Genomic DNA, 27,378 nt, shown 5'->3' with positions numbered 1-27,378 from the left:
GGAAGCTGGTAGTCAACGAGGTGCGAAAGCAGGAGGAGAGGATGAGATGTATAAATTTCCCAGGCCAAGCAGGGAGAGTGGATGAGATGGGAGAGTGTGGAACAACGAAAAATGGGCTGGCAAGACCTTTGGTCAATGGAAGAGAGTAGGATCAGTTTCCTTATTAGGTCAACATATGATGTTCTCCCATCACCGCAGAACCTAAACCTCTGGGTAGGAGAGGATCCCTCTTGTCCTTTGTGTTCATCACCTGCCACATTAAGGCACATTTTGACAGGATGTAAGGTGGCTCTTAGCCAAGGTCGGTTTACTTGGCGCCATGACCAAGTATTGCATTGGAAGGCAAGCGTAGTATGACCAATAAGTTGCCGCCTGTTCTAGCAAAACATTACACGCAGAAGACAATATTCCTCCGCCCAGGCGAGCAACCACCAAGAAAAGGTGCTAACACCAATTCTCGCCCAGGACAACTGGAAGCTGCTAGGGACTGGAAGATGCTGGCTGATCTTGATCAACGGCTTATTTTTCCACCTGAGATTGCCACCACTAACCTACGACCAGATATTGTTTTGTGGTCTGGATCAGCACGCATTGTTCAACTGATAGAGTTAACAGTGCCATGGGAGGATGCGGTAGATGAGGCATATGAGAGGAAGAAATTGCGGTATGCTCATCTGGCCACTGAAGCAGGACAGCGAGGATGGAGAGTCCAGGTTTATCCAGTGGAAGTGGGTTGTCGAGGTTTTGTGGCACACTCTACAACCCGGTTCCTCAGAGACGTCGGATTCAGTGGTCAAGAGTTGCGCCGCACAGTAAAGAACTTATCTGAAGCAGCAGAAAGGAGCAGCAACTGGCTGTGGTTGAGACGGAAAGATTCTAGCTGGCTGTGTACAGGCCGCCATGCTACGGTTTCGTAGAATTCTTGAAAACTTGAAGGGTGTTGGTTTATTTGTATAGGTTGTATAGTATTTACAGTCATTACGTTCCTGTGTATATTGCGTGAATGACGGGATGTTGGGCAGATATTGTGTTTTGCGGTAGGTGGTATGCCATACGGAACCGTTGCCACTGAAACTGCATATTAACGCACCAGTGGGGCTCGACAGCCTTAGTCAAACGGGTTGGCGCGTATGGTTGGGTTGCGGAGAGATTGTGAGATTGTGGTTAGGTCTCAGCAGCACTGTTGGTTTATTTGTATAGGTTGTATAGTATTTACAGTCATTACGTTCCTGTGTATATTGCGTGAATGACGGGTGGTTGGGCAGATATTGTGTTTTGCGGTAGGTGGTATGCCATACGGAACCGTTGCCACTGAAACTGCATATTAACGCACCAGTGGGGCTCGACAGCCTTAGTCAAACGGGTTGGCGCGTATGGTTGGGTTGCGGAGAGATTGTGAGATTGTGGTTAGGTCTCAGCAGCAAGAGGGAAGTAGAGGTCAGTAAGCTGGGCTGAGTTGAGTGGGGGACGGAGGGGGGTGACTCTGGGACGCCAGAGTCACTGTCGAGCCCTCTTGAGGTGTCGTGGGCTAGTCGACGAAACACTGAGGACGGAAGGTGCCCACTTGAAGACCCTAGAGATGTTCCCTACTCCGCTCAATCCAGAGGGTTGTTATGGGGGCCCGCACTGTGGTTGCAGCCGTTGTGTGTGCTGACGCGCAAATACACTAGTAACACCAGACAAAAGGAGATTCACGTCACCAGATGGAAAGAAGCGTAAATGGATGGAGAAGCATATGTTACTGTAAAGCTACGTCTTAGTTGGTGCTTATCTTGGCGAAAGCCGAGTACAAATCAGCATGAAGTTTTAACATCTACTCTCGTGTATTGGAAATCGTAGTTTTGTGTTAATAAAAATTAAATCCATTATATCTCATAATTCCGTTGTTCATTTTGTACTGTATTGTGTAATTTAGTCAAAATATTATATTTTATAGCCTGTAAGTTTTGGTTCACTAATTTTATTGCATTGAATGTTATTCTATTGTATGATGTTCTGTTTTAAGAAATAATTATGACATAAATCATATGAATTAGTACACAAAATGACATGCATGTAATTAAAAAAAAGTATATTATGCCTTAATGCTAACGTCGCAAAACCTGAAAATGCAATTTCTTTCATTAATCAGGATAAAAATACAAGATTATTATATGAATTAAGGGGTTTGATAATGATTACATTAAGATTTGTGATTCCGTAATTTTATCACACTGTTCTGTAATCAAGGCTAGACATCCAATTAATATTTATACTAAGTACACACAAAACATACCTAAGTTAACATTCTGTCATTTGTTTAAATGGATAAACAGTCAATAAGAAAAATTGTAATAAACACAAACTTAACATTATTAACTTACATGGTTCTATTAATAACACAATTTGTACTACATATTGCGCTGATTATTACGATAAAAATAGTGACATAATTATAATTGCATTTCGAATCGCTGTGAATACGGTAAGGCAGTATAAGCTCAGGTAAACCTCAGCTAGCACGATCATCGGATAGCTGTATGCTATGCTACTATGTAAGCTAACTAAAAAACACTAAGAAAGAGAAATGTTGAAATTTACAATCAATAGCTTAGGTTATATACTAGTATATGAAACATATAAGTTAAAAACATTAATGACTCGTTATAACGTAATTCATCCGACTTCTATAATAAAGTGATTGTGTCTGATTTGTAACCAGGCACTAAAACGATTACCCATAAAACGTGCTTTGAACCAATCGTATTGCTTGGGTCCTAAGGTGGGACCCATCTCTTTGGTGGGACTCATCTCTTCACCACACCGGAAGCAGTAAGCCATCCGGGAACTTCTCGCCTACTCTTTTATCAATAGTGATGTTTCGAACGTACTGCTTCCTTCACGTACTGTTTTCGCCTACTATATAGTAGGAAAGTAGGCATATTCGAACGCACTTAAGTCCGAATCTCGCGATAATTAGTACGTCACCCAGGTAATTCTCGCCTACTCTTTTGGATTCGTACATACTTTTTCGCTCGCCTACTCTTTTTCCCATACTAAATAGTAGGGAAGTATGCGGTTTGGAACGCAGCCCATGAGTGAAGGGATGTGTGGGTTTATATGTGGTGGTGCTGGTGATGAGCGGGTGCAGGTGTGGTGAGTCAGTACTCTGCTGATAACGAGTGGATGGGTGGAGTCGGGTGATCGGGAGCTGATGGTGTGCAGGTGTTACTGATGACTCCTGACAGTTCTTGCCTGATATTATGTGTATAAATATGACCCATCTTCATTCAATAGATATGACAGTGTTATGGTGTTACACAGGCTCTGGCTCTTCACAAAATCTTCTTCTGAGACTCTGAAGGCAAGAATTTAAAAACCAAAGTGAGTTCTGAATAAATGTTGTACCTGAAGTATTTTTGTGCTTTGTCTTTAAGTGCATTGAGAATCAAGTGTGCAGCATATGAGTGCATGCAGACATTTAACTTTTCCTGCTTTATTAATTTCAGGTTCATCATGGCAATGCTGAAAAGTTTTCTGCTTCTCATTATCTTCTTCATGGGGAATACAGAAGGTAACAATACATTTATTTGTAAAAACCCTTGCTTTAAAACATTTTGGAAATGTACAATATTCCATTTGACTAGTATTTGCACGATTAATAAGAAGTTTGCCGTGTCTTCAGCACATAGTCCCATGAATATTGCCAGAAGATGCCCCGCTACATGGAGGAAATTTGGACTTCAATGCTACAAGCACGTTTGTCATCAGACTACCTGGATCGCAGCAGAGGTAATGTGTTACAAGATGATTTGGTCACACTTTATATTAGGTGTCTTTAACTACATCTAAAAGACCGCTGTAGAGACATGCATGTACACAATTGTCAAACGATTCGTTTAAACTGATAAAAACGGTTCTGTGGTTAAGTAAATGCTACAGAAGGAAACAAATGTAACTTCTACAAGGAAAAGTTAGTTAAGGCAAGAATTTAAAAAAGTTATATATTAGTACTTAATTCAATCATGTAGTAGTTATACTCTTAAGTATCAATGATATAAAATTAAGTTAAACCTATTCAACTTTTATAATACTGGAGTCCCCATCATGCACTGGGGCATGAAGAATTGGGTTTTTTTTTTCTCGCAGTTTTCCAGCTGTATTTAGTTTTATCGCTTTTGTTTAGTAACTGCCATTTTGTGACATCTGGATTAATCTTCTACTCAAAATAACACAATCACTCCAATGATCTATTGAATGTTAAAGTCATTGTGTACCAAGTATTGAGGTGTTCAGATGCCATGTTACTTGTGTTCTATAGATATTGAATAGAAACATCTAATATACAGTATGTAATCTAAGTAAAGCATGCACTGAAAATGTGTGGTTTAATTCAGTGTTATTTTGTCTTAGGAAAAAGTTAATTAAGTAGATGTTACTTAATTCTATATGTGAAATTAAGTAATATATACTTCACTTCAATTAAATGTCAAACTAAGTCCAATAGTAAGTAGATTTTACTTGATGATAACAGGTAAATCCTACAAGTCATTTTTTTTTTTTTTGTGATATTAAAGACACTTACTATAAAGTGGGAATGTTATTTTGTATAGTAAGACTTTCTTTTCTGCAAATGGTAGCCAACAGAAAACTGGTACCGAGCAAACTTTGTTTGCAAATGTCTAAAATGTTGTCACCTTTGTTTTATGCAAAAAAAAAAAGATTTTGTATTGACCATAAAAACATCTGTCTCTTTAGAGAAACTGTCAAAGTCTTGGTGCGAATCTCGCATCTGTGAGTAATAAACCGGTAAATGATTTCCTGCGGAGTCTATTGCCTTCTCCTTCCACACGTGCTTGGATTGGTGGTCATGATGCTGTAGAAGTAAGTTCAATTGTGTGCCCTAAAGAGACCTATCTGTTTGTCTAAACTAAAATTTCTGCTATAAACAGTAAAGGCAAAGTTTCTAATGAAGATGTTTTGACTTCAAATCTGAACTTAATTTGCTTCTTCCTGATGTCTAACAGAAGTGTATTCACTCTCTTCACTCTTAGGAAGGAGAGTGGTTGTGGAGTGATGGAACTGTGTTTTCGTATACCAACTGGTGCTCTTGGCAACCTGACAATTACAAGGGCGCCGAGCACTGTTTGGAGATCAACTTTTCCTGTAAGAATAGTTTTATTTTTTATTTTTATGCTTTCAGTTATGATTTGCAATCCAATTTTACACTCAGTAAAATGAAGGACACATTTGGATTTCACAAAGTGCCTTAAGTTGAATGTTTTTTTTGTTTGTTTCTAAAAACACTATAATGATCAGAATAGCTTATTTCATTCTACCTTACAGCTAACCGTTGCTGGAACGATGAGTGCTGTTCAACCTCATTATCCTATATCTGTGTCAAGGACCTGTGAGACCGTCATTCTGCTCCAGTTACTTTGATTTACAAAGTTATTCTGAAATCAAATCTCTTTTCAATGTCTTCTCTGAAACACTCAAATTAATAAAGCATTGGAAAACCAAATTGTGCGTTCTCAGTCAAATTTCTGTATGTAAAAATAGAAGTATATTGTGTTGCAAGGGTTTGAGGATATAGTTATTAGAATGGCATTAAATGATGTCATCAGGGGTGGGGTTTAAACTGCACACGCTTAATTATTGGCAAATATTTTTTTTTCGTCATTGGCAAAGACCTTTGCATGTTTGTTTCCTGGATTTTAAGCAAATATGGAAGTCATCCAAGGCCCTTGTTTTCTGAATATTCTAGGACATAAAAATATCCCAACATTTTGGAGTGAGAAACTTCTGCAAACAAATCAGATTTTAGTGAACCGTTTGAACAAATCAAACTGAATCGCGAACAATTTCAGATCATTTTCGAAATAGTGAATTAATCACTATTGAGCGAATTAAAACCATTCTGCTAGTTCTGATTCTAAACGGCTGATAGAAAAGACAAAGGACAGGAGCAGAAAAAAACATTCTAGGGTTGGAAGTAATCTCCAATATCAGAGGGATTTCAGTAATATTTTACTGGGGCAGTGTGAATTTCAAAAAGGCTCTAGTGACAGATCTTTATGGTATCACAATTAAAAAGTTAAATCATTTTAATTCATAGATCCACATCAAAGTATTTTCGAGGCAGCACTTTGGTTTAGGCCTATTTAGATTCAACTAGTTTTAATAACATCATTTTACTTGAACATGGACATCAGAATTTTACACTTGCATAATTTTGCCAATTTGTCTTTGAAATGTGGGTGATTTCAGTGAGCAAACATGAGTTAGTACATGCAAGTGAATCGATTCTTGGATTCAAAAACATGTTCGTTCACGAACCAAATAATTGGCGTCAACATGGCAAGTTTGAGATGAGCAAAATCTGCGCAAAACTGATCACCGCGAGATGCATGCCGGTTAGAGAAGTGTCCGAGTGCGGTCCGCCTTGCTCTGATGTCATGCTGACGTGTCAAAACACTCGCGGCGGCACGGCGCACGTCTCCCATACTGGTTCTGCAGTTTCTCTCTACTGACTCGCTTATCAAAAGCACGATGAGAAACGACTTGCTGACAACACAGCTAAATGCTCAATTATACAACCGTGACGTATTCTCTTTTAAAATGTTTGATTTTAAATCTCTGATATATTTTTGTGTGTAGGCTATAAGTTAAGTGCAATTATTGGATACATGGATACTTCACCACCCACTCCTCCCGGTGCCTGCAGAGACGTTTTTGCTTTTTAGCGGCATGTTGGGGTTCCGGTGCACCAGCCATGTCAACGCAACAAATTAATGAAAATTAGCTTATTAATGCATATCTAAATTCCCGCCTACGGTGTCTTTGTAGAACTACAAAAAAGATGCTGCAGCCAATGACCAGCCGGCGAGGGCTGAATGCAGGACGACTCAAAACATAAAAAAAAAGTGTCCATGGAGGTTATCAAACAATAACTAATCAAGATTTTTCTTTAGTATAATTTCCGGAACAATTAGGGCTGGATACGGGACAACAGCTTAGATTTCGGGACTGTCCCAAATTTTTCGGGGTGTCTGGTCACCCTATAGCAATCACATAACACAAAAAAGAAATAAATACCGAACACAATAGACCCCTTTAATTCTAACAACTTTTCACTAGTTGACACTTACAAATAAGTTAGATAGAATAAATAGTATGCATACTTGGCATGTTGTATGGGGAGAGGTCTCTGAGCTCGGATATTTGGCCCAAACCCAGAGTACTTCCCCAAAAGTTGAAATAAATGCGGGACAGCCGCCATTATGGTGCCAATCGTAGGGAGGGAATTTTAGTCGCTGGATGGGGAGGGCTTCTTGCATCATCAAAAGGGAGTTGATTGTCGTGGCATCAGATGGGTGGCCTCGCAAGTGGTTGGCTGGGGATGGTCGTACGGGTGAGCTTCTGCGGAAACGGAAGAGGATAGCATAACTGCTGCAGTGGAAGCAAGTTGATGGAGAAACTAGCTTCTGCTGGAGGAGATGACACTGCTGCGGCAGTGGACCAAGGTGTTTTTTCGACTTGCTTTCCAACTATCGATAGAGAATTGTAAAGTCGTGGGTATGGAAGAGGAAACACAGCTGCGGCAGTGAAGGCGAGTTGGATGAAGAAACGGAGCTCCTGCGGGAGCGGGGTAGATGACACTGCTGCGGCAGAGGACCATACTTGCTTTCGAATTGCTTTCCAACTATCCTTTGGACGGAGAAACGGAGCTCCTGCGGGAGCGGAGTAGATGACACTGCTGCGGCAGAGGACCAAACTAGTTTCCTGAACTCAACTGTCCAAAGTAAGTTGGACTAAGAACTGGGCTCCTGCTGGAGCAAAAAAGATAACGCTGCTGCGGTAGTGGTGCAAGTTTGGACGGAGTGACGGAGTGACGGAGCTCCTGCGAGAGCGGAGTAGATGACACTGCTGCATCCTATGGTGTAAGTATCCTATGGTGAGTTGAACGGAGAATTGATGTGTTCTTCGAGCCATGTCAGATATTTTCTTAATAATAAATTGTATTTATAATGTAATGCTAATCGATGTAGACTTTATCATTGTGCAGAATACTATAACATATTTTCTGTCTGATTTTTTTATCCGAAGCCAAATCAAATCACAGAAGGTTATTTAAAATACTTGACTTGCGTTATAAAGTGAGTTTGGAGCAAAAACATGGTTTTAATTTCACAAATTCTTATGTATTGATGGTGTGCTCAGCTAACATGCTAGCTAAGATGCGCCTGCCACCTAGCTGTTATTTTTAGGAAAAATTTGAAATAGGAATGCTTAATGAAATGTTTCTTTTTTTCAAGAAGGGCATTTGATAGTTGCAAATGTGAAGTGAGAACTTTGAAAAAAGAAATTAGGGATTGAAACTGTGTGAATAGCCAGTCGTTAGTAATTATAATGCGGACAAAAGAAAACATATTTAGAGCCATAACCAGGCCGGAGAGATGTGAATGTGTGCAGGGGAGACTGAGACTGAATGTGGCTTGTTTGCACCACAAAACAATAGAGACAATAGACTGAACGGATCCTTAGAAGATGACAATACACATCAGTATTTTAGAGTCTAATAAAAAAATGTGAAAAATTAATCCAAGTAAAATCACGTCAGAACTTTTTCCTCCTTTAATGTGGTATTAAAACCAACAAAATTCATGTAACAAACAAATAGAAACTTTTAAGAAAAAATTACAAATAAAAGACACAGTAGCCTGGTTGCAGAAGTGCAGTGGCGGAGCCAGGGGGTGGCCAGGGGTGGCCATGGCCACCCTTGGCTTGAGCTTGGCCACCCCTCTCATAACTGCTGTTTCTGTCTCGCTCTTATTTTTACAAGAATTTTGTTTTTAAAACACAGAACCGTCGCTTTAAGACCACAAAAAACGTGTGATTTTTCAGACGCGCACTCCAACTTCACCTCAGCGCCAGGCGCAAGTCAAAACGAGTGCGGAAATGTACGGGTACCGAATGAGCTTGAGCAGTGATCGGAGCATTGTAAATATAGATTCGATGTACCTCAACTGGTGGGTTGCGAGACCGTTTTGAGTGAGACATATGTCCAGTCAAAGAAACAACAACGTAATTCTCTTTTTTTTTCTGATTCTACTTTTATTTTGAAAGATCTGTGTGAAAGCTTGTGACACTTCTGTCAGATGCGGAGAAAAGCGCGTTGTCCTGAATCAGTAACGTTAGGCCGTGTGTCCACCAAAGCGTTTTTAGCCGGCTGAAAACACTGGACGCTCTGCTGAAAACGCCTAGCTGTGGGCGCTTGAGAGCGTTTTGGCAGCGCTGCGTTTTTTCAGTTGAGACAATTCGTTGCTATGATACAGAATATCCGCAGCACAGTTTACTTGTAACTGATTTCGCAGATAATTTTGTTTCATACTAAAAATGTATTTTTCATCCATTTTGTTCGGTTAGCTCTGCTGGTTGACGTCGTTGTACAGAAAGAATGTTGTGACAGTAATCGTGTGGTATTTGTCCCGCCCCTCCTCCACTGTGATTGGACGGCTGTGTAAAAAGTGACAGTGATGAGCGCAGCGTTTTACCCAAAGTTGAACATTTTTCAACTCTCGGCGACCAGTAAAAAACGCCGCGCGCTCAGCGCTTGAGCGTTAAATACACGCTCAGCGCCTCGTTACGCTCATGGCATTTAAAAAACGCGGTGCTCCCATTGAAAACAATTGGAATTTTACGCCAGCTGCGTGAAAAAACGCTTTGGTGGACACACGGCCTTAAAATTTTACGCCAGCTGCGTGAAAAAACGCTTTGGTGGACACACGGCCTTAGGCTATCTGCGGTAAGATGTTATAGCTAAGGTCAACAAATGTCAGTAAAACTAACTTTCCTGTCCTGACAGCCGTTGTTGCCTGCTGTACTTGCACATCACGCGCATTAGCTAACTCATGAAATAATCAAAAGGGCGATAAAATCTGTGTCAAAACTGCATGCATGCATGTATTTGTTATATATGCGTCACATATGTCTCGACTAAAATATTCTGCCATGTGAAATCACAATTTAAGGCACAAACTGATAGGCTATGTGATTTTTTTTAAATGTTCAATTAAATGTGAGCACTGTGCATTTTTAGGCTAAGATAGGCGGTAATTTTGCGTTAATTTGTAAAGGAAAAACACAAATCTATCATTTTTAAATCCATAAAATAACAAATTTTACATTCTGGTATTTATGTGCCGTTTACTTCCGCCTTGTTCACATTCTTGCACATAGGGATTCAAAAGAGATGTTTCCCCCCCTTTTTAATTAAGGTATGATAGAACGGTTTAGATTCTTTATTTTGACAACTAATATAGAAAGTTGAAGAGTTAATTGATTATATAAAATATAATTATTCAATGAAGGTTAAATAATCTTCGAACTACAGTAGTTATCTGCATGTCTCATCCATGAAGGTGCAACAATGTTGGGGGTTTTGAGAACCAGAAGAACCAAGCTAACTGAGCAAGTTGAACTTTAGCTATAGTGTGTGTACTCTTTAATAATATGCCTGGAGGTAGTAAGTAGCTAATAATAATAAAAAAAGATCAAATTCACTCAGTATTCCATGATTCCTAATTCACTACTATCTCAATTACAATTAAGTACAAATGAACTGTATTCAGTTGTGTAGGAAGGCACTAAAACAGTCCAATACATTATTTAAACTAATTTTTATGTTAAAATAATTACGATTTATATGCCACCCCAGACTGTTTGCTGGCCCTTGCCTGGCCACCCCTATGAAAAAATCCTGGCTCCGCCACCGCAGAAGTGTGCACACTCTTTAACTCAACTTGGTTGAATCACCTTTTGCTTTTAATTCAGTCTGTCTACAGCCCTCTTCAAAACACTCTTTACGTTTTTTTCTTGGATTTAGGTCTAGCTTTCCAAATCATTCTTCTTCCCAATCTGAAACCATTCTTTTATTGACTTCTTCATCCTCAGGTTTTTAATGGAGGCCTACATGTTTTGTGCCAAATGTTCTGGTATTTCAGAGTGTCAGGCATTATTTCAACTCTATTTTAGACATGTTTATGGTATTACACAAAAACAATAGTAAATGCTTTTGTTAATGGTTGTGGGTTATCATGTCTGTAGACTGTACTCGATATATAACTTTGAAACTGGTATTGCAGCACTTTTACTGTTAAAAACAAATCAGTTTTCTGGGAGATACAATCCCATTCATTTTCGCCATAGAAAAATGTATGCTGTGTAATTCATATTTGAGATTGATGATTTGATTCAGGCTTAAAACTAATTCTGTGAAATCTCTATTGTCAAAATAAATGGGAAAAATATTTACAAAAGCCACTGGAAAATTGTTCTTTGACAGATGCACTCTTTAGGTTACTATAAAGAACGAATAATCTAATAATATTTAGAACAAATTTTTGTGTTATGATGTGTACATTATTTACACTGCCTGTTATGGTAAATGCTGTAAATGTGTTTTAATTCACACAATTATTTTTTTTCTGTAATGAAAGTTTAAAATAGACCATTGGGGTAAGATGTACAGATGTACACACAATTAAAACAGAAATCGTTCAATAATTATTATAATTCATTGAGTTAAATAATAATAACAATTTTTAAACAGCTGGTAACATCAGGTCAAATTAATCATTCAATTTGAATTTGTAGCTTGTTATTGTGACACCCCTTCAATTATAAATATAGGCCTACGTATATTATGGGCGAATGATTCATAGATTTATATCAGTTAAGCAGTTGCTTTAATTTTCAGTTTGAATTATAAGGTGTTTTATTATCATGGGAAATGTTTTTGTTGTTGTTGCCAAAGCAAATGCAGTTTTGCTGCGTACAGTTAAAACGGTGCTCAAGGAAATAAGTGCAAAGTGACATAAAATAAATAAAAAAACATATATTTATAACAAATAAATATAAAATGCATTTAAGACCATATTAAATGTTTTAATATTAAATAATACTTTGGCCACCAGATGGCCCCAGCGTATACAGTATTGAGGAAAGCATTTGTAAGCAAATGTTTGTTTTGCATTACTAACATTTACCTTCAGACCACATTATATTTTGAATGCCAAGTTTCTTTCCTCATAGAGTGTGGTTTACTTTTCCATATATGAAAAAGCATTTTTTTAATACATTTGCACCCACACATCAAACCTTTTGTTGATTTTATTGATATCTTGAATTTAAAACTTCAACATACTTTAAATTGTTGAATTTAAATATTCAACAAATATCCGCAATATTTGCATTATCTGTTCTCTCTTCTTCCAACTTTGTGTAGATGTGACTCATAAACCAGAAGAGACATTGTAGACACACCCACCAGAGCAGAGACAACCAATCAGATCACAGCTGCCGTAGTATTACAACAGTGGATGTGGACTTCTGAAATAACTAATTGGCAATGACAAAATAGTGATTTTCAACAAGCTGACTTTATTCTCAGCCAGGAACTCAAAATTGAAAAAATACAGATAGTGTCATTGTCAGAAAAATCCCAGACAGCAACATACCTGTAGTGTTGGCCCAGATCTGGCCCACATCTGGTACACGTGGATTCCACACGTACCCAGATATGGGCTGGAATTTTTTTTTTTTTTTTTTAAGGCCCTTTTTTTAAACAGAAAAATATGAGGGACTTATTTGGGAGTTTGATAATAAATCACCATGAACTTTCATTGTATGGAAACAAAATAACTTCTATCATCAGTGCTGTGGTACCTGCACATGTGTGATAGAGTGTGTTGATGTCCAGATGTGTGGTCTGGTTGCTGATGGGATTGTTCAGCACACAGCTGTAGGTGTTTTTATCCTGATATTCCACCTCCAGAGGTAGAGAGAGACTGATGCTGAGATCACACACACTGATGCTGGACAATACACTGATTCCTGCGTAACGTGACACATGGGATTTTGCTGTGTAACATACAAAGTTCTGGCATGAAACTCTAAATGATGCAGGCTAATAGGTCCTTTAACTCACCTGTTCATAATCACATCTATAGGGTGCAGCTGATTGGTTCCTGCCGTATCAGCAGCCAATGAGCTCTCTGCTCACCTTCAAATACTTGGGTAGCATTTGCCTTAGCAGCACAGCACGCTTCAGAAACCCTCCACCTTCCCCAGCTCCACCTGTATAGATCCGCTACAGGTAATTCATGTACACTATATTGTACAGCAACAGCATGTCTTGTCATGTATACATGTATTGGCAGTCTCAAGTCCCGTACTTGCTCTGCAGCAGCAGCGTAGCAGATCTTTTCATCAAGACCAAACATACAACATTGTCATACCCATTACCGTGCCAATCAGTCCGAGAGCTGTCATGAAAGAACTGACTTTAAGACAGAAAGTTAGTGATTTTTAATATTTAAAGGAAATTCTTGATTGTGAAGAATCTTGTTCGAAGAATGTTTTTGCCAACATTATGAAACGAATACAACGTTCATCAAATACTACTGACAATATGTAGTGATTTCATGAACATTGTTTTGGCAGCGTTTAATTATAACGCTTGCACAACCTTTACATATATTTAAGAGAAAAGTTAAGAACGGTATGGGACAGGCTACAAAAATTTCACACTTTCCAAGGATGATCATTTAAAAAAAACAAAAAAACTTCTACAAACAATCTATAAATAACGTTTTTGAGTGAACCCTTTGAGAACATTATTGAATGATTTGGACAATTACAAAGACATCCGTTTTGCTCCTGTTTCATGAGAGAGGTCCTGTCTGTTAGTGTTCCTAAGTGTTTGGAAATCACAGTCATAAAGTATATGAAAAACAACAACGCGTTCATGTGTATTATTGGGGCTTTGGCTTCTCAACTGTGAGATGCATTTATAGCTCTGTTAATTCGGAGGTGTTATTGTTCCAGATGTGAAGTCTAATTTTGGACTTTAGATGGCGCTCTAACAGTGAAAGCCTGTCTTTCTAATGAATAATAATTTAAAAAAAGGTGTCATGGTTTGTCTGGTTAACATGATCAATTAACGCTTTTGTTAACTATTATACACCAATATGTGGGCAGAATCATCTGTTCACATGGAAGTTAGAAGATGTTGCAGTGACAGATTTCCCCCCCCCGGAGGCTCTTAAAATAGACTAGTTTATTCCCTGTAGGTTTTAATAGAGTGATCAGTCACATAGTTTTATGACTCAAGCTGCACTGTTTTTTGGCTTTGGACAGTAGCACTGAAAATTGTTTGCCGAATTGCTATCCGAATTAGTTACTCCCAAGACTGATGAAAACTAAATAAATTATTTAATACTCTGACATTAGAATTATAATCTAAACATTGCAGGAGTAAATTATAAATTGTGTTTATTCTTAGAAAAGTCCCCAGACATTGACAGGAAAAAAAACAGGATATGACCTTTATAAAAAAGGTGTGATATCAAGAACAGATCTGCTTTGAAATAACTTTGGTTTCTCATATACTGGAGTGGGAAATAACCACTGAAACTAGCACTACTTGTCTGCCATGACTATATGTGAGGTCATGGAGGGGAGGGTATATGTGACCCTGGATCACAAAACCAGTCTTAAGTAACACGGGTATATTTGTGGGAATAGCCAACAATACATTGTATGGGTCAAAATGATCAAACTTTCTTTTATGCCAAAAATCATTAGGATATTAAGTAAAGATCATGTTCCATGAAGATATTTTGTAAATTTCCTACCGTAAATGTATAAAACTTTTATTTTTGTGAGTGAATGCAGCACAATCGCGAACATAAATGGACAACTTTAAAGGCGATTTTCTCAATGTTTAGATTTTTCTGCACCCTCAGATTCCAGATTTTCAAATAGTTGTATCTCGGCCAAATATTGTCCTATCCTAACAAACCATACATCAATGGAAAGCTTATTTATTCAGCTTTCATGTGATATATAAATCTCAATTTATCAATTTAAAAAAATAATGACCCATAAGACTGGTTTTGTCATCCAGGGTCACATATGTCTAAGAGAATCGTTTATCTGTCAGACTTTACTGATGGGTTCACTATTTTGTAGTGAAGCTGTTTTATGTCGACTGAGTTTCATACGAGCAGGAATGGAAAAGCCCTTCAACCACACGCTGTTCACACTTCCGACACACACACATACACATACACACACACACACACACACACACACACAAATCCAGTAGACGCATTCTCATGAACATGCTGTTTATCCACCCAACAAATCAAACCACAATTTGTATGCAGCTCAGCAGTAAATAAATGTCAATGTGATTCAAACTGAGCTGTTAGTGGGCCAGAGCCTCAAACTCACAGGGGTTTCCAAAGAAAAGTCAACTCCATGTGTCACCTAAACACTACTAAATCACAAGTTTCCTCATTGTTTAAGCCAAATCAATATTAGTTGTGTTCAACTTTAACTGGATTCAACCACGAGTTGGGGAGGAATTGAAAACAGAGATTTGAAGTCAAACACCTTCTGTTTCCTGTAGATATGTTTTGCGTAGGCTACTTTATCACAGATGGATTTGATTAGATGCAAAAGCCTGTTTGTCAAATACACAGACATCTCAGATGTTTTTCATGACACTTTTCATTCAGTACTTTGTTTATTGGTTAATACAGCGCTTAAGAATAAAGTTCAACACTATTTGAATAACAAAAAAAAAAAAGTGGTACTATATATTTTATGAGTTTTATTTTGATAAACATGACTCAATATTACATTTAAATTAGGCTACATGAAAAGATTTTTTGCTGTTATATAATATTGTCTGCGTCCGAAATCGCATATTTCACAATTTTATAGTAGGCAAAAAATGAGTATATGACAAAAGTGGTAAGTCTGAATTCACAGTACTCATATAAGAGAAGGCACAAAGGACCCGGATGACTTGCTTGTTCCGGTGAGAATGTGAAGTGTGCATATGAAGGACACTTTAATATCCCATGAGGCCACGGGAGAGGATTTATGAATGGCAGTGAAGCGACGCAACTGACACTGGTAGATCACATGATAATGACAACATTGCGGATGTAGTAAGTCCGGATTACATTCAAACTATAGGCTATAAAATGTACTTTTTCAGTGGTTGCAAAGTACTTCTTCAAAATATGTATAGCTACTAAAGAGAGTATGCGATTTCAGACCCAGCCTATGTGTCAGAATAAACACCAAACACATGTGATCATTGTCTTCGGTGAATTCGACCAATCGTGAAACAACTGTGGCCTTGTCCCAAATGGCACACTTCATGTGCACTTGCAGTGTGCACAAGACCGTAATCACGAATTGCTCTTGCATCTCAAATCTCAAAATTCGAACGGCATGCGCTGCTGTAAGTCAGACTGCGATCGGTCAGCTCCCCGTGAGGGCGAATACATATTTACTCTTTATGAGGCCGTTCACACAGAATGCGTTTTTCCATTCCACTGAGCTACTTTTCCATGTTTTATGTAAATGCACTGTAGACGGATGTGTTTTACCGTTGCGCTCCTGTCTCTGCAGGGTCTCACGCACGAGACAGGGATCTAAAAACAAAATAAGTTAAACTTTTAAAAAACGCATCTCTCGATCTTGTGACTTTAAGAGTTAAACATGATAAGGCTCTAAATAATTATTTAACCATTTTTAGCCATCCGTTTTACAGAAATAGTGTTTAAAGAATAAAAATTTATACTGGTAATTCTCGCCTCGCACTATTCTCGCCTGAAGTTATAAAATGACATGTTTCAATGCACCCGAAGCTCAAAACAGATCCGAAATGTTTTGTTTGTTGGAGATAGCGGGTGGCTTTAGTCACTGTGCGTCTCTGCTGGTGTGAATGGGGCTTTAGGTACATGTAGTGATTGTCAACAATCCCAAAACTCATCTACAAGTTTTAAAGAACTTGTCAGCATTTGTTGTAAAGGTTGCAGGAGGTTCCGGGTCCAGTTTGGTAAAAATAATAAAAAATTATCTTCTCATGGTAATTGGTGCATACTCTACTTGATCTCCCTCTTCTGTATTCTGTTAAAATAATAATAATAATAATAATAATAATAATAATAATAATAATAATAATAATAACAATAATAATACTAAAATACACACACACATATATCTTTTATTTATTTATTTATTTATGTATTTGTGCTATTGTGTGTTCTTTTGTACCATGATACTGTACAAGCATACATAATTTGACTGTCGGTTAATTTATACAGAGATGTACAACATAACTTAGGAATAAATTATCTTACCGTTTTATGTGCATTTCTTTTGATGAACGTTGGCTCAGAGTATATGATCTCTTTTTCAAGAGTCTGATCTGTTTCAACAATAATAAAATATGCATTAACAACTATATATGTTTTTTTCACAACATACTGTGTGTATTTATCATGGCTGTCAAAATTACAGCATTAAAGGGGCTATATAAAATAATTTTAATATAGGCCTATTTATAACTTTTTTATTGCCTTTTATAAAAGCCTGTATGTGAAGAACTCAAAATCCTTTTTGGCGGGAAAATGAAAAGGATGTGATGGTTACATGGGCTATCTATAGTCACTGCTATTCTAGAAACTAATTTAAACACCAGCTGAGTGCTGCATCTTTTACACATGTAGGATTGTGTTAATGTATCATTACATTAATGCAGATTTGCATTTCTGTCTTCAAATCAGTTTCATTGTCACACCACTAACATGTGTCACGGTAAGTGAAATTCTCGTGTTTGTAATTCCACTGTTCTGATGCAGTTTGAGAAATGCAGAAAGTGTTTTTCTGAGTGAGACGAGTAAAGAGCGCTGCTCAGTGTCATGTTATAGATAAATGCCAAACACTTGCCTTCTTGAGCAGTTTTTCTACATTTCCTGCGAATACAAAATATCACGACTGCAGATACAAACATCAGAGATCCAGCAGAGATCAACACTATCAGAAACACTGGAGAGTGTGAAGAAGAGAGTGTGTCCAGTGCTGTAATGATAAAGAAAGAAGTGAGCTCATCAGTCTGATCTACACCAGGGGCCTGTTTCAACAAGGAGGTTCAACCAACTCTGAGTTGACTTACCCTGAGATGGGAAACTCTGAGTTTTCGGTTACAAAATTAGTTAGTTCAATCAACTCTAAGTAGTCTGACTCGGAGTTAAGCGCGTGCACCTCAAATATAAAAAGCCATTATCAATGGAGCGCAGATATGGAGTAACCATGGCAACAGTGCCAAACAAAAAGAGTAATTATAGTTATACAGTGTTGGGTGTAATTAATTACCAAGTAATCTAAATATTGTAATCTTAATTCATCTGTAATTTAAAATAAATTCTGATGTAATTACATTAAGCTACTGCATAGACTATAGAACAATTCTGTATAAAACAATAGTGGATTTAACATCAATTTTTAAAAGTTGTATTTTTAAAGGCACCTTCTCCCTCTACACACTTTGGTCAATTCAAGAATAATTCATGCAATTGTATATTGTTAATTTGAAATCATTAAAAGTGCAGTTTCTTGTCTCTCCTTGTATTGTTCAAGTGGTTGAGGTTTATATGGGATTTAGTGATTAGTAATAAGTAGACAAACACTTTCTAGAGATAGTAGTTATTAATCTAATTACACTGTTGAAGATGTAATTTGTAGTTAGTAATTAATAACTATTTTAGAGTAACTTACCCAACTGTTATAATATCAGAGGTGAAACTGGAAGAACAGTATGTCATTAAACCTAGTTTTGAATTTTCATGTAGGCTAGGTCATTAAAAGAACATGGCAGCAGCTGAAAATGAAATATAAAAACATAATTCAATCAGGTAAGGCTTGAGCATGTCATGGGTGTAGGCTACCTGACTTTACATTTGACATATTAAATAACTAAATAGCATCCAGTGTCTAGCAGTGCAGCAGCATTTTTGGCTGAGGGAATTCCTGGAGGGACTTCAGAGCCAGTCACTGCCGAAGATCCAAGGGCCTTCATAAAATGTTAAAGGTCTACATACTGTATGTGTTATTTTTTATATGGGGTATTTTTGATATTTCCATTTATTTTACTTTGGGTTGGGTTTTTTGTTGGTCCCAACAGATTCTGATGGTAATAACTGTCTTTTGGAGCCTCCTGTCCCAACAGAACCCCAGGCAGTTGTAAGTAGCCTACTCAATACACCAGAAATTATGACAAATAATCCTGGAGATTACATGATGTAACTCTAATCTACTGTTTTTTCAGTTGCCAGTTAAGGAGTTATATAGACTTCATCTTATAAAAAAAATTGAAAAAACAGCAGTAAAAACAGCAATGAATAAATGTACAGAAAGAATGAATGAGGTGTTTAAACACCGCTTCCTCTTTAAAAAAGGGGAGGAGAGCGCAAAAAACTCTGGGTTTACAAAAGAAAACCTGCTCCCGACCAGGTTAGGTTCACAGAGTAAGTTACCATGGTTACTGACTCTGAGTATAAGTTACCCCTCTTTCAGAAACAGGCTTGACTTACTCTGCTTTCTCAGGTTTGACTTACCTCCCATTCTGAAACAGAAAACCCAGAGTTTCCCTCATTTTAGGGTTAACATACTCAGGGTTTTCACTTAACCTCCTTTCTGAAACAGGCCCAAGAAGACAGAGATCAGGTCAGTAAATACACACATTTATCATCAGTGCTGCTGTACCTGCACATGTGTGACAGAGTGTGTTGATGTCCAGATGTATGGTCTGGTTGCTGATGGGATTGTTCAGCACACAGCTGTAGGTGTTTATATCTTGATAGTCCACCTCCAGAGGTAGAGAGAGACTGATGCTGAGATCACACACACTGATGCTGGACAATACACTGATTCCTGCGTACCAGGAGAGAGTCGCATCACACACATTCAACACTGATGAACACACCAATGAACAATTCTGGTGTGATAATGATGAAGAACAGTGTGAAGAGTCACTGATGATGACAGGAACAGGCAGACGAGCTGAAAAAGATTAGAATAAATCATATCAGTAAATAAAAGGGCAGCTTTTTTTTTTTACAGTGTTATAATGTGTTGAGTGAGAGTTTGTGATGTCATTCACAAACAATACACTGCTCAAAACGAAAGTTTTCAATAGGGTGAAAAGGAAAGTCAAAAATTAGTGTGTAAAAATGATGTAGCTCACCATAGACTGTGAGAATGAAACTCTCGCTCACACGATCTTTGATCTCTACTGTATAAACTCCAGTATGTTCAGTTGTGGTGTTTGTGATGGTCAGAGATCCAGTTTGATTATCCAGCTTCAGTCTGTCTCTGAATCTCCCATCAGGAACATCATCATATACAGTGATGCTGTCGTCCATTACATTGATTTCAGCTATTAAAGTGTTTTCAGTTCCAAACCTCCACAGAATCAGATCTTCATCCATTATCTCAGTATCAGAGTTTAGAGAGACTGAATCTCTCTCCATCACTGACACTGACTTCACATCTGTACCAGCAAACAGTCCTGGAGATTATAGAGTTTATCACAGATTAAGTGTCCCAAATAACTTTGTTGGTTTACTTAGGATCAGTACTATGTAAAAGTAAAATGAAGAATACACAAGACAGCAGCACAGACAGAAAATAAGCTAAATGAAGGAACACATGAAAAAAGCTAAAAATGAGAAAAGTCGAGGGAATCTGAATCTGTCCTCGGAATTTATTCTGATGATAGTCCTGAATCCAAACCAGAATTAAGTAATAATTCAGTTCAGTTTAAAAAACATTTCAAAATAATAGCAAATGCATCTCCATGTTATTACTCTGTATAAAAACTAAAGCATGAACTAAATCAGTATACAAAACATATAAACCACATTTATTACTTACCAGCCAGTTTGCATAAGCACAAGCAGAACAAAAAGACAACATGAAACATTGTCTTTGAGCACTATAAGATGTGAACGCTGGAAACGTCTGAACACAGACTGCTTCGACACTGCAGAAGTGAGATATTAATCTAGTGTGTATGTGTGTGTGTGTGTGTGTGTGTGTGTGTGTGTGTGTGTGTGTGTGTGTGTGTGTGTGTGTGTGTGTGTACTCATATCCCCCCACAAACACAATCTGACACAAGCACATTACAGCTGTGATCACATTACATAATATTCAAAATATGTTCTTACTGTTCTTATAGGTGGAAAACAATCTTATGCAAATGGAAATATTTCTCTATAACTATGAACATTATCACTCCAAGAAAAGTCTGTAAAAATAGGGCACAATATAAGGAATTTTCTGTATAGATTTTTCAAAGGTCTTACCTGTATTTACAATTTTACACTGAATTGTTTTGTGTTTAATGTTTAAAAGAAACATCCATAAACGTAAGAGTTCATGAATAGGTGAATGCATGAAAGGTAAGAATCCAGCCTGAGACTTATTTGATCTTTTCCACAAAATGTTCACCTTATTTCATTTGAAAAGGTGCTTTGTGTGGAGTGAATCAGATTGCAATGTTACTGTATTCATGTTAGTACAGTTCTATAAGCCTGCCTAAGACTATAACAGTTTCAATATCTAACTGTGTCACAGTGACTCTTATTAATTTTCTGCTAAGGAAAAACCCGGTGGTATTTTAGGTCTGCTCAACCCTCATCCTTCCCTCGCACTTTGTAACACGTTTTTTCCCTCTCGGGTCAAAATGCCTTGAAGCCCCGAAGCTTTACTTAATTGTTTGCGGGGTTTTTTGTCCAGAAAGCTTATTTTTATGTCAATTACAACAACAAAAATTAAAAAAAAAAAAAAAAAACGTTGATTGGTCTAATTTGATAACGAAAACTACAATCTTAATGTAATGGCTATGTCTATGCAACTGGCCCCTGATTTTTAATTCGCTTCATATCACTTCAAAGCGTGGAATTACCCCTAAGCTACTTTCGGTTTCAGTTTTTTTTTTTCATTCGCAACCAACCCCGGTATAGGCATTCGTTTTTTTATTTGTCCGGCTAAGACATTAAACATACTTCATCTGGATCAGGCAGGAAGAGATTTAACAGATCTATGGAGCAACACTGTCTATTTAAATCAAACACAGCTGATGAAAGAATGGGACGCTGTTTTCTGCTTACTCTTTTTTTGCTCCTTGATGGTAAGATGTTTTTGATTGTATGGTTACAACCAACGTTTCATTTAACATAGCCTACTCTAACATCGCATCTTGTTGTATTGGTCACTGTTTATATAATGTTGTAGTTTAGGGAATAGCTGTCACACAATGTTGTTGTACATTTTTTAGTGTTTCCTGTTCTGGAAAAGTCAATGAACGACTACAAACCACAATGATCGATTTATTCTTATTACACATACAAATCTCTTTTATTTCTTAAGCATCATTGGTTGATAATTCTTTCTCCAAAACAGCAAAAACAAACAAACACAGGCTTGAATAAGCCATATTCGGAACGAAACTGGTTTAACATGTAGAGGTGTGGTGTCATGTAGAGAGCTTCTCTGTGATTTTAGTCCCAGCCCAATGTGCAATCTCTGGGATTTGTCAGAAAAGATTACGACGACTTTTACCTTCAGGAAAATATGTCCGGAAAAATTACCTCAGGTAATAGCCTAATCCCTTGCGCATAGGTGTAATATGTAGCCTACGTAAATATTCCGTCATTTCCGGGTTCTCAAGTAAGTATGGAGGCGCTTGAAAAAGCATTCAGTTGCGTTGCGTTCTAGGACAAGTCTGTGGTAAAACCTAGGTGTTTTCCACATTCAGATCAATAAGAAGGTCAAAATCTCCAAAAAGTATTTTCAAGATGTTCGGTTGGTTAAACTTTTTTTTTTTTTTTGAAGTGTGAATTTGAAATCACTAAAATACCTTTTAAATTATCTGAGTTTCACAAACAGGTTTTGCATCATTGGAAGATGGTATTTACCCATAACTTTACCCCTCACTGTGCCACCTTGTGGAATAATAGAATAATTGTATCAAACAAAAAGTATTTGTTCAACCAGCTTTGGTTTGACCAAGGCATTATCTTTGTGCATGACATTTTAGATATAAAACAGTGAATTTTTACAGTTACAAGATTTAAAAATCAAATTTAATAATGTTCAATGTTCTCTTAAAGAATATAGGAAAATCTGTAAATCCATCCCAGTGAATGTGATTCAGCTGATAAAAAACACAATTAGTTGTTCTAATGTCCAACTCAAGCTTCCGCACTTAATGGTAGGAGAATTAAACATTACGAACAAAAAATGTGACAACAAATATCTAAATAAAGCTTTCAAAGAATATATATATATATATATATATATATATATATCATGATTATGATAGGAAGACAAAACTTAAAATATTAGATAATCCAACAATTACAGAAAAACATTGGAAATTTATAAAATGGCCAATTGCACCCAAAGTAAAAGAAATGCAATTTAAAATCCTTAACAACTACTATCCATCTGCGTTTTAGACACTGAGGGGTAGGTTTGGTTTTGAAGTGGACCTTTGCGACTTTTGTCATGAACACCCAGAACGAACAGCACATTTATTCTTCCTTTGCTCAGTTAGCAGGAAGTTCTGGCAAGATGTCCATAGCTGGTTGAATATTAAAATGAGTGAAATTGAACAATTTACAATCGAAGATATTCTTATTCAGAATTCTAAAATAACGAGGGACATTTCACTTTTGATTAACCTTATCATCATTATGGGTAAATACCACATTCACAAAAATAAATGGAAAAACAATTGCCAAATGTAAACTGTTTTAAAAATGAATTTCGCATTATCCTTTTTGAACCTTGTAAAAAATTCTAAACAAACTGTAGAAGATATTGCAACCCGTAACACATTATTTAGTTGAGAACTATGCCTTATTATATTTTATTTTATTTTTATAAATTTTTTTCATTGTCAAAAAGCCTTTTGTTGATGCCTTGTCTGTTTTTTTTTGTTTTTTGCCGTTGTCTCCACGAGAGTTTGTAATAATTAAGACAATAAAAAAAATAAAAAAAATAAAAAAGGTGGTTAAAATCAGTTTTTAGAGGCACAATACTTTTAGCGTTAGATAAGAGCCTATATAACCCTACCTTCAATCTTAAACTTTTGCATTTAGATATTAATTAGCCATTATTTGTTATGTTTATGTATATGTTTTCCTGAACGGTTAGCTGGTCGCTACAATATCTGATTTCAGGCTATTATAGCCTATGTATGTGAAATCTGTACACACACACACACACACACACACACACACACACACACACACACACACACACACACACACACACACACACACACACACACACACACACACACACACACACACACACACACACACACACACACACACACACACACACACACACACACACGTAATTGTTTATTTGTGTCCTCAGGTGTGTTTGGCGATGAAGTGATGACAGTGTCAGTGATGGAGGGAGATTCTGTTTCTCTAAACACAAATATTACTAAAAAACATCATGATAAGATGCTGTGGTATTTCAATGACACTCGCATAGCTCTGATCAACGGACATCCCAATACGAGCTGTTTATATGATGGAGAAGACGGGAGATTCAGAGACAGACTGGAGGTGGACTATGAGACCGGATCTCTGACCATCACAAACATCAGATCTGAACACGCTGGACGTTATGAAGCAGAACTGATAAGAAGCGAAAGTTCAGGCAAAAGGCAAAGCTTGAACAGAAACCGCAAGTGTGACCGCACAAAAATCACCAGAAAAATCAGCAGCTCTCATGATGACACCATCAAAATATTCAGTGTGATCATCATTGGTGAGTCACATTTAAGAGATAGTCAACTACTACTGAAATCCTGTGATCCTACATACAATCCTGCATCCATGTGTCTTTATAATATCCAATCAAAAGATTACATTAAAACGTCAATTCTTGTGTTCTTTGATATTTCTTTATTTTTATTGGTTTGTATTTTCCAGCTTCTCGGTCTGATCAAGACGAAACCGATAAAGAACCTTATATGGAGAAGCATGCGGCTGACTTCAGTATGTTTTATACTCTACTTTTTATAAAGATCTATTAATAGATAGCATAACATTTATTACAGTTTATAATAAAAGCACTATTCTTATGGGGAACTTCACTTTATAATTCACCTAAATTATTCTGATGTTGTTCATTTGAACATAAAATATTAATTTAAAATATATATATATATAAATAATGTCAAACTTTTTCCTAAACACTTGCTATTTATAATTGAATCATAAAGATGTCAGATATAATAACGCTGTAGCCTTGGGAAGCTCATAACATGCTCCTTCCAAAAGTTTCATTCAACAAACCATGAATACACTGGAAATTAAACAGAAACCGATTTAAAATTCATGATGAGAGATTATGAGGGAAAATGCTGAGGTCACAGACCGTGTCTCTCGACGTCTCTCTGCATTTCTAATATAATATCTGTAATATCTACTTGATCTAATATGCGTAGATTTGCAGCACAGATAGTTTAGTTGTAAACAGGGGAAGTTAATCTCTAATTCTCCTTTGGAAAAAGTATATGGTAATATACCCAAATTTTATAAACTGTTGAGGATTATTTCACCTTAGAGGAATTAGCCTTTCGCACCTCCAATTTAGACATACAGTACATTGTCCATAGAGAGAATATATCTAATGAATATGTTATAAACAGAGTCAGATTCACTCACACTAATATCTGTTTCTCTTTAGCTGATCCAGGACCAGGTCTACCGTCAGGTGCTGTAGCAGGAATAGTCGTTGCTGTTCTGCTGGTGTGTGTAGCTTCAGCTGTTGGTGTGATTTATTATCGCCACAGGAGCTCTAGAAAGGGTAAGCATCACCTATAGGAAAATATTTCATGCAAAAGTATTACCTGGCTCTCCGGAATACTTGATTCTGATTGGTCAGTCGGGACATTCCACAGCCTGATAATGACGTCATAACTAGAATTCTGTTGAAGGGGCGCCACTTGTAGGGGTTTTCACTACGGGGCCTTCCACAAGTCTGTTAGTGAAGGGAACATGTGATGGTCATGGAAGTCATTTTATCGTTTATGGTCATGTGACCGGGGTGACGAGTCCTGGCAAATCAATTTAAAGCTAGATGGCGGGAGAATTCAGTTAAATACAAAATTATTTTTTGTTGTGTAGATGACATACATTTTTGTTATAGATTTCATATGACGTTTACATATGTTTTGTTGGTAAGAAATGTTTAAAAGTAGATGTTTTGCTACTAAGGGAGAGTGGGGCACAACCGTACACTTTCTGACTTTCTCAGATTGTGTAAATTTACTTGGGGTTCAAAGTATTTTTTTCCCCCTCAGTAATTTCACAAATCTAACACAAATATGTTGTCTTGTTTAAACACTCTTTTTTTCTTTAAAAATTGGAATTGAAATGTAAAAACGACTCATACAACGGCTTGAAGTGTTATCTGAATTTTAATGCTATTTTTATTTTTTTATTGATATGGCAAGTAAATGCACTATACACACACACTAAGTATATGTAACCTAAACAGACCTAAACTGTAGATGACAGATTGTGTCGGATTTTTCGAATGATTGTGTCTTTGGGTTTCTGTAACTCTAAACAGCACCGTTCATCTCTTTCTTTCCTTGCAGAAACAAAATATACAGATCGTGTGATCTGAGAGGATCCCAGCAGGATCAGTGTGCAGCTTCAACATTATTATCATTGAATTGAATATACTGTATAACATATTTAAGTTTCTAAAATACTTATTGTGAAATGGAGCTTTTTTTAATCATGTTTAAATGTCCCTTAGCTTCATTCCTCTGTTCTGTTTCAATTTTTCAGTCACTGTGTGATTGTGTGTATACGTTTTATTTAGGTTAGTTATGAGTTTGTGATTGAGTTCATAAAACTTGTGCACAATAAATATTTGGTTCTGATCCTCTGCTTGTGGCAAAGTCAATTTAATGATTTCTGATCTTGTGACACGCTCTAAGCGCTGTACATGCTAAGAAATAATTATTTTTCTGAGGCCATGAAAAATACCCTTTTCTTAGAATTAATAAATAATCAATAAAGTGTTTGCTGGATGAACTGATTAAGTGATTGCAGTATTAAGTTAGCCACATCAAGTTAATCCGATTAACTGATAATTAATCATAAAGTTATGATTAAATACATAGTCACTGTTCAGAACTGTTACTTTCATTGTACCTCAGAGATTGAAATTATTTTATAAGCTTTGTCCAAATAATTGTAATGTCTATAATGTTTCTTTTGCTTCAAATCAAAGTTTGTAATGTTGTGATTCATGAAGACGACTGCTGTGAAATATGAAGATGAATGTGACAAATACTTCAAAAAACAGAAATTACACTGTCACTGTTTACACTGTATTATATTTATTCATGAGAAAAAAAACTGTTATGTATATAATAAAAAGACTCCTCAGATTTACTGTGGCATTTTGTTGCTCATGTTTTAATTA

The 27,378-nt window shown here is 36.9% G+C and overlaps 3 protein-coding genes across 5 annotated transcripts; 2 read left to right on the top strand and 1 right to left on the bottom strand.

Moving 5' to 3' along the window:
• Positions 1-3,243: 3,243 nt before the first annotated feature.
• Positions 3,244-5,503, top strand: LOC143735326 (galactose-specific lectin nattectin-like). 2 transcript variants are annotated; one of them, XM_077225487.1, is made up of 6 exons: positions 3,244-3,343; positions 3,489-3,553; positions 3,665-3,771; positions 4,738-4,863; positions 5,034-5,145; positions 5,326-5,503. In XM_077225487.1, the coding sequence occupies exons 2-6, from the start codon at positions 3,496-3,498 to the stop codon at positions 5,391-5,393; spliced, it is 471 nt and encodes a 156-aa protein (XP_077081602.1). In that variant the 5' UTR covers positions 3,244-3,343; positions 3,489-3,495; the 3' UTR covers positions 5,394-5,503. The 2 variants fall into 2 exon arrangements, with proteins under 2 accessions (XP_077081602.1, XP_077081601.1); XM_077225486.1 differs by having other exon boundaries at positions 3,256-3,363.
• Positions 5,504-15,646: 10,143 nt separating this feature from the next.
• Positions 15,647-22,574, bottom strand: LOC143735247 (uncharacterized). 2 transcript variants are annotated; one of them, XM_077225357.1, is made up of 6 exons: positions 22,500-22,574; positions 20,093-20,416; positions 19,612-19,908; positions 17,797-17,928; positions 17,208-17,275; positions 15,647-16,974 (listed from the first exon to the last, which is right to left on the bottom strand). In XM_077225357.1, the coding sequence occupies exons 2-6, from the start codon at positions 20,376-20,378 to the stop codon at positions 16,921-16,923; spliced, it is 837 nt and encodes a 278-aa protein (XP_077081472.1). In that variant the 5' UTR covers positions 20,379-20,416; positions 22,500-22,574; the 3' UTR covers positions 15,647-16,920. The 2 variants fall into 2 exon arrangements, with proteins under 2 accessions (XP_077081472.1, XP_077081471.1); XM_077225356.1 differs by lacking the exon at positions 22,500-22,574 and adding an exon at positions 20,782-20,902.
• Positions 21,632-27,352, top strand: LOC143735308 (uncharacterized). The gene is made up of 5 exons (XM_077225453.1): positions 21,632-22,039; positions 24,298-24,699; positions 24,864-24,929; positions 25,624-25,743; positions 26,540-27,352. Exons 1-5 carry the CDS (start codon positions 21,952-21,954, stop codon positions 26,566-26,568), a joined length of 705 nt encoding a protein of 234 aa, XP_077081568.1. The 5' UTR covers positions 21,632-21,951; the 3' UTR covers positions 26,569-27,352.
• The last annotated feature ends 26 nt before the right edge of the window (positions 27,353-27,378 follow it).

Source organism: Siphateles boraxobius, unplaced genomic scaffold (assembly GCF_051911475.1).
Source record: "Siphateles boraxobius isolate OS27281-9 unplaced genomic scaffold, OSU_SipBor_1 13, whole genome shotgun sequence".
Lineage (NCBI taxonomy): Eukaryota > Metazoa > Chordata > Actinopteri > Cypriniformes > Leuciscidae > Siphateles > Siphateles boraxobius.
This window is presented reverse-complemented; position numbering and strand designations above follow the sequence as displayed.

Coding starts and splice junctions, on each gene's coding strand:
- LOC143735308 (XM_077225453.1), top strand. CDS start 21,952: ATGGAGCAACACTGTCTATTTAAATCAAACACAGCTGATGAAAGAATG. Junction 24,700..24,863: donor ATTCAGTGTGATCATCATTG/GTGAGTCACATT, acceptor TGTATTTTCCAG/CTTCTCGGTCTGATCAAGAC. Junction 25,744..26,539: donor CCACAGGAGCTCTAGAAAGG/GTAAGCATCACC, acceptor CTTTCCTTGCAG/AAACAAAATATACAGATCGT.
- LOC143735326 (XM_077225487.1), top strand. CDS start 3,496: ATGGCAATGCTGAAAAGTTTTCTGCTTCTCATTATCTTCTTCATGGGG. Junction 3,554..3,664: donor CTTCATGGGGAATACAGAAG/GTAACAATACAT, acceptor CCGTGTCTTCAG/CACATAGTCCCATGAATATT. Junction 3,772..4,737: donor CTACCTGGATCGCAGCAGAG/GTAATGTGTTAC, acceptor CTGTCTCTTTAG/AGAAACTGTCAAAGTCTTGG.
- LOC143735247 (XM_077225356.1), bottom strand. CDS start 20,830: ATGTTTCATGTTGTCTTTTTGTTCTGCTTGTGCTTATGCAAACTGGCT. Junction 20,417..20,781: donor GTGCTTATGCAAACTGGCTG/GTAAGTAATAAA, acceptor TATAATCTCCAG/GACTGTTTGCTGGTACAGAT. Junction 19,909..20,092: donor TTTCATTCTCACAGTCTATG/GTGAGCTACATC, acceptor AATCTTTTTCAG/CTCGTCTGCCTGTTCCTGTC.